The sequence below is a fragment of the Pteropus medius genome, unplaced genomic scaffold, assembly GCF_902729225.1.
Source record: "Pteropus medius unplaced genomic scaffold, Ma_sr-lr_union100, whole genome shotgun sequence".
NCBI classification, from domain to species: Eukaryota; Metazoa; Chordata; class Mammalia; order Chiroptera; family Pteropodidae; genus Pteropus; species Pteropus medius.
This window is the reverse complement of record NW_024350324.1, coordinates 957,871-967,531: the sequence shown is the minus strand read 5'-3', so window position 1 is coordinate 967,531 and position 9,661 is coordinate 957,871. Positions and strand designations below refer to the sequence as shown.

Here is a 9,661-nt window from a genome sequence, read left to right as displayed (position 1 = left end):
GCCCTGCTCCTGTCCTCCCTTCTCCCTCATTTGCTCCTCCTCTCTGTCTCCTCTCCTCTGTTGTTGTCCCTGCAGTTCCCCCTCTCCTTCCTTCCTTCCTCTCTTCGTCCTTCCTCTGTCCTCTATATCCCTGCTCCTTCCCACTCCTTCTCTGCGCGTTCTCTCGTCTCGCTCCTGCCTTCCCCTTCACCAGAGTCTGCTCTCCTCGCCGCCGTCTCTGCCCCGCAGGGTCTCGCCCCTGCCGGGGCCCCGTGGGCGCCGCACCGACAAGATGGCGGCGGGTGGGAGCGGCGGCCGCGCGTCGTGCCCGCCGGGGGTCGGTGCGGGCGCGGCGGGCGGCCCAGGTCCCAGCGCCAACGCCGCCGCCGCCCCCGGCAACGCGGCCGCCGCCGCCACCCCGGCCCCCGCCGCCCCCGGGGCGCCCCCGCCGGGCTCGGGGCCGGGCGCGCAGGCCGCGGCGGGCGGGGAGCGGGCGGCCGAGGAGCCGGGGGCGGCGGCGCTGCTGCGCGAGCCCGCGTACAACTGGCAGGCCACCAAGCCCACGGTGCAGGAGCGCTTCGCCTTCCTCTTCAACAACGAGGTGCTGTGCGACGTGCACTTCCTGGTGGGCAAGGGGCTCGGCGCGCAGCGCATCCCGGCGCAGCATACAGGTGGTCAAAGTCTGCCTGGCAACTTGGCTCCCTTGAATCCCTGCCTGGCTCCTGACTCCTTGCCTGGACGCCCTCCTAGACTCTTGAGTCTCAGGGGCTGGGCCTGCTAGGCTCCCCCATCTGCCCTGCCTGCAGCTCTCAGGCATTGGCTATCTCCTCCTGGCCTGGGACTCCTCTGCCCCTCTCACCTCCCCTGACCACTAGAGACGTCTCCCCCTGCCTCCTGCAGCTGCTGCTGCAGTGAGCCCCAGGTCTCAGGACTCCCACCTGTCCTCCCTTCCCAGCCTCCTGGCCCAGCCACCTCCTGCCCCAGCGACTCTCCTCCACTGAGTCTCTTTTTCCTGGTTGTGATGCCCCCACTCCCTCTGATTCCAAGGCTCTCCCTATAAACCTTGGACCTCCTTGACTTGAAATCCACATGGTCTGCATTTGCATTCCTCTCGACCTTTTTCTCTGGCTTCGACTCTCAGTTTTGGATTCCCAGCCTCATCTTCTCTTCTGGATTCCTCTCTGCCTCTGTCTCCCCCTCTTTTTTCCATCTCTTGCCTCTGACACAATCGCAGGCCCTGAACACCCCTAGCTCCCTGATCCTGCTCAATCGCTGACACCACCACCCCCTTCTCCGCAGCCCCCAGGCCTCTGGAAGAGGGGACTTTGTCAGTCCAGGCCCCATCCGGGTCCCTCTGACCGTGTCCCCATTGCATCCCTGGGACCTCGGTGGGGAAGGCTCCCTGGGCCTCTACGCGCGTACGGAGCTGGGGGATTCTCGCCTCTGCTCGGAGGGTCCTCAGCCTGCTGTGAGGGTCCTCCCGCCTCTGACGTGTGTCCTTTAACTTGTGCCTTCCAGAGTCTGTCTGGCTTTTTTTTTTTTTGGTGATTTATGCGCAGTCGGGTCTGGATTCCTGTCCGCGGAAGGTTCCAGGCCTGTGGTTGGGCCCCTGGGACCTCCCTAGGCTCCTCCCTCCCCTGTCCTCCATGTGCCCCCGCCCCCCAAGCTTGGAGTAGGGGGCTGGTTGGTTTGCCACCTGCGAGTCCCTGGCCACCCTGCCTCCCTCTGCCCGCTTGCTCTTAAATCCTGCCGAGGAGGACCCGGATCCACCCGCCCCCCACCCGCCTCTGACGGCAGGCAGCCCTCCGGGCACTGGGCGGGTGGGCGTGGCTGGATGCCCCACCCGGTGGGGGGACCTCAGGGTTTCTGCTTGAGGGCAGTGAGGGAGTCCTGGCTCAGGGGTGGGAGGCTGGGGCACCCGAGGGGCCAGGCAGGGGGGCGGGGCTCTCTGGGCTGCAGTGACCTCCTCTGCTTTGAAGGGTGGGTCTGCAGAGACGCCACCGGAGACGCCAGCTTGGTGGGGACAGCGGACATGGGAAGCCCAGGGTTCAGCTTCTCTGGGGGAGACACGTCCCGGTGACGTGGTGAGGAGGTGGCTTGGCGGGTGAGGGAGAGTGGGGGCCGTGGCAGGGCTTTCCCGGACTCCTGAAGCCAGCTTCTCAGGGGAGGACAGGAGTGATATTTATTGGAGGGGCTGAGGTGGACGCCCCAGAGAGATGGCCAGAGGTGTCGTGAGCCGCGGGTCTGCCCTGCGCAGAGGCTGCAGTGATGGTGGGCAGGGCGCCCGGGGGCATCGTGTGGGCGAGGAGGAGGGCCGCCAGGAATGGTGGCAAGGAGCCACCCCTCATGGGGTCAGGGAGGCCAGCGCTTCTGGGTGCACCCCGAGCCCACCACCAGACCAATGGGCCACTTTCTTGTGCTGGTGGCTTCATGAGGCCCGTGTCCCCGGGTGGCCCTCTGGCTGACTTCCCTGGCACACTGTGCGGGTCCCTGCACTCGTCAGTTGTCCCCCTTTGCCCCGAGAGCCCCCTGACGCCGTGTGCTTAGTGTCGGGAGGATGTCGCCGGCCAGGCCGATGCTTGTCTCCTTGCCCCACCCTGTGGATCACCTGGTTGAAGCTTCTAGTTCTTTTCCTTTCTTTCTAGCCTGTGGGTTATTACTTCATACGGGTTGTTAAAATTTTACGGGCAGCGGTCAGGCAGCTGACTGCCCCATGAGCGACCTGGAGTTTGCTGTGCTTGTTTCCCCACCTGTGCACTGGACGGCCCGTGCAGGGCCGCTGGACCCTGGGACCCCACCAGGTGCTCGTGGCGGTGGCCCAGGGCTGCTTGAGGACCAGAGTGTGGTAAAGGCAGGGACCTGGCCCACGTGGAGCTGACGGCTGGAGCCCACGCTGTGGGAGCGGCGAGTGACCATGTGTACACGTGGCCTGTGGGGGGAGGCCTGGTCACAGGCGCCCACCCCCCAATGGCCTTGTTCCCATCTCTCCCAGGGGCTTTGGGGACCCTGTGTGAAGATCAGAGTGGAAAACGGGTCCCTCAGCCAGGGGGTCAGGGTCCACCTCCGGGTGACGCGTGTGTGTCGGGGATCCCCCTCAGCCAGGGGGTCACGGTCCACGTCCGGGTGACGTGCGTCAGGGACCCCCCCCTCAGCCAGGGGATCAGGGTCCACCTCCAGGTGACATGCGCGTGTCAGGGACCCCTGGTGGGATGTGACAACATGGGTGCCTCACCTGGGTGTGCTTGTCCCCCAAACTCACAAGCCCAGCGAGTAGTGGGTTGGTGTCCCCCAAAAGACAGGTTCCCATCCTCACCCCAGAACCCACGGACGGGAATTTTTTTGGAAAATGGACTTTGCAGGTGTGATTAGGGGTCTCAGGATGGGTTCGTTTTGGATTATCCGGGGTGGCCCTGAATCTAATGACAAGCGTCCTCATAAGAGACAGAGCAGGCGCCATGCGACGACGGAGGCAGAGACCGGGGTGATGCAGCCACAAGCCCAGGGGCGCCGGAGCCCCCAGAGCTGGCAGAGGCCGGCCTGGGGCCCTCTGGAGGGCACAGCTCATGACCTCGCCTCGGGTGTGGCTGTCTGCACCTGAGCGGGTAGTTCCCTTGTTTAAGCCGCCAGTTTGCAGCCCCAGGGGCCCGTCTGTCCAGTTTGACCATGAACAAACACCCTGCACACCGGAGACCCCTGCGGGACCCCGGCCCGCACTCCCTGAGCTGGAAAACCAGGGCAGGTGGAGACGCTGTCCCATCTGGGGACGCCTAGGGGACGATAAGGTGCCAGGCGGGGTTCTGTGTGGGTCCTAGAGCAGAAGGAGGACGTTAGCACCAGAACTGGTTACATGGGAACAAGGCCTGAGGTGGCCTGTAGGAAGCAAAGGGAGGAGACTTAGGTTAATTTCAAGGCTCCCAGCCTGGCTTGGAGGGTCCCAGCTGGGGCTCAGAGTGGCCCCTGAACTCAGTGCAGGGCAAAGTGGAGCGTGTGTGACAACAGAGGGGCCAGCGCCTGTCACATGTCCTGCTCCGTGGACGCTGCAGTCCCCCCACCCCGCAGCGTTTCCCTCCTGACTCTCCAGCCTGGCACCCGCGTCCTGTTGTCATTGTCGTCGGCTTGCCGTGAGCAGAGCTGTGCCTGTCCCCTTCCATCCTGTACCCCGAGTGCCCAGGAAAGGGCTGGCATGCGGCAGGTGCTCAGTAAATGCACGTTGGCCGCCCTGCCGGGATCAAGGGTGTGTGTTCTCAGTCCAGTGACACCTTTTTGGGTGACGGTGGCTCAGTGGCGCGTGTCGGGAACTGTGGAGGTAGCCGTTCCCGTCTTTCCGTGTGTCACTTTCTCGGCTAGTCTGGCAAACACCGCGGGTCTTCCAGACTCAGCCACGGTCCGTCTGCCACTCCGCCCGGCAGCCACTGAAACACAGCGCTAACAGGACACTGTCTTTATTTGGGGCATTTGCTTAGTGTCCTTGTGAAAGTTGTGTGGTTTTCGTCACCGTGTAGGTCTCGTGTGCGTTAGTGGCCCAGTCTTTGCTTAGGTGTTTTTCCCTCTGTTGAGAATTGTTCTTTGCTATGTTCAGCTGGTTCGTGCCAGAAACCCGTGGTTTTGGGGGCACAGTTATTTCTATGGGATTTGGACAGTTTCTTTCTGAACACCCTCTTAGTGTTCATACTTGCTCAGCTGGCTCTGTGTCCTGGCCCCGTGCAGTGAACTTGACCGTGATGACGGGAGCATCCTAGAACTGTGCTGTCCAGTATTGGTGACTCGTGGCCACCGAGCCCTTGAAGTGTGGCTGTCACAACCAAGGACCTGAACCTTTAGTTTAATTTTAGTGTAGATGTGAATAGCCCCGAGTGGCCCTTAGCAACCTTGCTGGGTGCTTTCCATGGTTATACACTGTCATCGAGGTTGGTTTCCACACTCGCAGTGACCGGGTCACAGAGTCAGGCAGTGTGGCCCAGTCCGCTTTGCTGGACTTGGGCTGGTTTCATCTGCCGGCCTGCTGTGTAGAGTCTGTGCCCCCCAGTGTGAGAGTGCTCCCACCGCCCCAAAAGGTCCCCGCCCCCACCGCGAGCCCCCACCGCGAGCCCCGGCCACCGCGAGCCCCGGCCACCGCTGACCCGTCTGCTTTCTGTCGCTCCAGTTTCGCTGTTTTTAGGAGTTTTGGGTCCTTGGGATGACCCGGGACGTGGCCCTGGCCTGGCTTCTCTCTCAGCATGGACTCTCAGCCTCGTCCTCGTCACCGTGTGTCTCAGCAGCACGTCTTAGGAAGCGCCTCAGCACAGGCGTCGTCCTGCTGAGTGTCGCCGTGTGCACCGCCACGGTCGGCGCGTTCCTGGTGCCTCGCCGTGGGGACAGCGCATGCACAGGGCCCTGCTGGGCAGATGCGCGCATGGCCCGGGTGCATTACGGGGTGACTTCCATGTGACATGGGGAGAAGCTGCTGAGCCATCTTCCCCAGTGACCGCCCCAGCCCCCGTGGAGCCTGGGACTGTCCCCCTTCCTTGGCTTCCGGAGGACTATGGGTGGGGGCTGTTACTTCTCCCAGAAAGCTTGCCAGCTCCCCCCGCCCTGCGGGGCCCCCTGGGGCCACCCCTTTGGCGGGAGGGAGAGTCTAACAGAAGAGCTGATTTCTCGCCTCGGTGTGTTTTTGATTTTGTCTCGTCACTGTCACTGGCGTTTCTGGCCGTTTGTGCCTTTCTGGGAAGTAAGCGCCCCGTCCTGTCCCCTTACTCCGTAGGCACGAAGCCACCTTAGGATTCCTGTTCCTCTTCCTCTCCTGATTTCGGTGACTGGTCCCTTCTCTGTTTCCTTGTTCCGTTTAAGCTGAAGTTTCCGCCACGGACTTTTCCCCCCGCAAAGAGCAGCGGTTTTGGCGTTGCGGGTTTTGTCTGTTTCCCACCCGGTCTCCGTAATTCCTGCTCCCGCTTTTATTCTCTCCTTCTCGGGGTTCGATTTGCTCTTCGTTCTCTAGTCTCGAGAGGGCAGCTGTCCTTGCTGACCCCGGGGCTCTGTGTGATGGGTCCGTGGTGTTTACACCCCGCTCCGTTAGCTGCAGCCCTCACATTGGGATGCGTCGCGTCCGCCGTTGCTCGTGTCCCGTCTGTGACCCCGTGTCATCCATTTCCAGGTGTTTGGGGTTCTTGACGTTTCTTTCGTTGTTGATTTCGGCCGTGAGCCCTCTGCATTTGGGGTGCTCCGGGCGCATTGTGTGGCCTCGCGTGCAGGCCGCCCCGTGCAGCTGTCCGTGTGCCCCCAAGGGCATGTGCTGCTTCCGCTGCCGGCCCGAGGGGTCCGTGAAGGTCACTTCGGTGAAGTTAGGGGCTGGCGTGGCTCAGCTCTGCCGTGTCCTTGCCGACGTCCTGGCCGCTCTGTCAGTGACTATGCGTGTGGCGTGCGGATGCCAGCTGTGATCGGTGTGTTGTCTCTTTCCCCTGGGGCGCCGACCCGCTCTCCGTGTTTTGGGGCTCTTGCTAGGTGTGTACACGTCTGTCACTGTTACCTGTGCCTGGGGCACGGATGGTCTGGTCACACGACCGCCCCTCATCTGTTTGTCCTGATGTAAAGGCGTCTCCTCCAGCTTTTCAAGGCCTGTCTGTCCCCTCTGTGCCCTGCGTGGAAAGCAGTGGTGGGCGTCCTCGGCGCCTTGTGCCAGGAGGCCCGTCTGCCCCATCTCTGGTGATGACCTTGAGACAGGCAGGGGCGGCCTTCCAGCCAGCCTCCCACCCAGGTCAGTCTGCGGCACCGTTTGGCAAACTTCAGCCTGTCACCTGATTTTGTTTTTTTCCTATGAATGTCGCTTTTTCTTTTTTTTTCTTTTTTTGGCATTTTGTTTTATCTATTGTTCCTTTCACGTCTACAGAACATCGCTTAGACGTTTACGTAGTTTATGAAGCGGTCCCCCCGAGTACTCTGTCTTCCCTCCAGCTCTCCACCCAGTCGTGACATTACCGCTGACTGCGGTCCCTGCGCCGAGCTCCCCGTCCCCGTGACCGTCTATCAGCTACTAGTTCGTACTTCTTCAACCCTTCACCCCATTCTCCCAGCCCCCACCCCTTCCCCTTTCTCCGTCACTAGGTTGTCCTCTGTATCTGTGAGTCTATTTTTGATTAGTTTGTTCTTTTCATTCCTTAGATTCCGCATGCGAGTGAAACCACACGGTATTTATCTTTCTCCGACTTATTTCGTTCAGCATAATAACCGTTAGGTCCATCCATGTCGTTGCAAGTGGTAGGAGTTCGTTTTTTTAATGGCCGAGTCATATTCTATTGCATACACGAACCTTAACTTCTTTGTCCGGTCGTCTGTCGAGGGGCATTTAGGCGGCTTCCGTGTCTTGGCCACTGTGCTGCTGTGATCATGGGGTGCGCAGATCTTTACAAATTAGTGTTCCGATTTTCTTTGGATAAATACCCAGAAGTGCAATTGGCGGGTCAGAAGGCAGATCCGTCTTTACTTTTCTGAGGCGCGTCCACACGGTGTTCGTGGCGGCAGCTCCATTCGCGGTCCCAGCGACAGGGCTTGAGGCTCCCTCTGCTCCGCGCCCTCCCCAGCACGCGTTTCATACATTGACGACGGCCGTTCTGACGGGCGCGAGGCGGGAGCTCACTGTGGTTTCGTTTGCACGTCTCTGGTGATCAGTGACCCTGAGCATCTTTTCATATGTCTGTCGGCCATCTGTGTGTCCTTTTTGGAAAAATATCTATTCACATCTTCTTCACATTAAAAAATTATGATAAAATGCAAATGATGTAAACTTGACCATCATAACCACTGTTAAGGGCACAGCTCAGTGGCCTTAGGCACACTCAGGTCATGCAGCCGTCCCCACTGTCCACCTCCAGAGCTTTCCCATTGTCCCACACTGACACTCGGTCCCCATTACACACTCCCTCCCCTCCCCTCCCCAGCCCCTGGCTCCACCATCTACTCTCTATCTCTGAATCTGACTCCTTGGGGACCTCCCGTGAGTGGGAGCACACAGGATGTGTCCTCCTGTGTCTGGCTGGTGTCACTGAGCACAGTGTCCCCCAGGCCCACCCACACCGCAGCAGGCATCAGGATGCCTGACTTTTTCAAGGCTGAAAAAGTTACTTTTTCGTACCCCACTGTCTGGAAGTACCTGCCTCATTCACGCGTCATCTGCCGCCGGCACCTGGGGGTTTTCCGCGTCTCGGCTGCTGTGGACTCGGCTCCTGTGGACATGGCTGTGCGGTGTCTGTGTGGACGTGTCTTCCTCTGGGGCAGACACCTGGGCGTGCGGTTGCTGGGTCAGGTGACGGCTCCTGCGTCACCATCAGAGGAACCGCTAGACCGTCTCCCACGGCAGCTGCACATCTGACGTTCCCACAGCCGCCTGTGAAGCTCATTTCTCCACGTCCTTGTCAACTCTTGTCATTGTCCGTCCTCGTGGGTGAGGCGGCGTCTGCCTGTGGTTTTGATGTGTTTATCATTCTGTTGGCAGAGCTGGCAGAGGGGGGCGTAGGAGACAGCCAAAGGGGAGGCCTGAGGTGGGGGCTGGGGGCTCTGGTTTCCGGAGGCCGGAGCGAGCAAGGCGCCCGGGGAGAGGTGCCCGTCTCAGCCGAGATGTGGAGACCCAAAGGCCAGGATGGCACGTGACCGGACGGCCAGGGACCGAGGCTGCAGGAGCCTTGGAGATGGGACAGACCCCTCAGACCTGGTGGCCTTTCTGGGACCTAGGGTCTGCCACCACGTCTGCTGCCGAAGGCACACGAGGTCCCTGACTGTGCAGTGTGGCAGTTTCTGACACAGGCCTGGCCCAGGCAGACGGGCAGACACAGGGGTCCATCCCCCTGGTTCTGGGGCCAGACCTCTGAGATCCAGGTGTCACGGGGCCTTTCTGCCTGTCCCAGCCTCTCGGGACCCCAGTGTCCCTTGGCTCGTGGCCTTATCACCCCAGTCTCTGCCTCCATCGTCACGGGGCCCCTCCCGGTGTCTGAGTCCAAGTTCCCCTTTTCTTGTGAGGACACTGTTCCTAGGTCAGAGCCACTCCAGTGTGACCTCGTTTTAGCTAATTACACCTGCAAAGATCCTGTTTCCAGGTGAACTTGAGTTTTGGGGGACACTACTCCCCCCATGACACTCGGTTGCCCACCTGGCCCTCGGTCTCTGGTCTGGCCCTTGGGGGGAGGTTGAATCCTGGGCCAGCTGGGCCAGGCGAGGGCCTGGCAAGGCTGGGGGACACGTACCCCGTGATGGAGGAGGAAGTGCGAGCTGGGGAGAGGGGGGCCCCGGTGGGGTTTGCTGGGAGCAGTGGGGAGGCTCCCCGGGCAGGGCAGAGGCTGCGAGTGCCACGTGGGGCTGGCTCTGTCTTGCCTGCTGGTGTCACCTGACCGCAGAGGTATCTGAGGAGGGTGGTTGCCCAGAGCCCTGCGTTTGTCATGGTGCGGACCCTGCGGGGGTGTGACACGGGCCCCGTAGACCTGGGGGCAGGTGGCCCCATCCTGAGCGTGGTCACCGTGGGGTCTCTGGTGGGGAAGCTGGGGGCCCCTCAGCTAGTCCTTGCCCCCCCGGGTCCCTGGGAAAGACGCAGGAGGTGTGGGAGTGGGGTGGGCCCCCGCAGCCCCGACACTCCTCCTCGTGGACTCAGCCTGGCCCACGTGTCCCTCCAGGCCCCCGAGGCTGGCCCCCTACACGGCCCAGTGTCCTCCCTGTCCCATTG

General features: G+C 61.5%; 1 protein-coding gene across 1 annotated transcript in view; it reads left to right on the top strand.

The window, feature by feature from the left end:
• The first annotated feature begins 259 nt into the window (after positions 1-259).
• Positions 260-9,661, top strand: part of BTBD2 (BTB domain containing 2) — an 18,684-nt gene continuing 9,282 nt past the window's right edge. The window contains exons 1-2 of the mRNA XM_039839006.1: positions 260-642; positions 1,276-1,482. Coding sequence (XP_039694940.1) covers positions 272-642; positions 1,276-1,482 — 578 coding nt within the window. The 5' untranslated portion in view covers positions 260-271. The remainder of the gene's footprint in view (positions 643-1,275; positions 1,483-9,661) is intronic.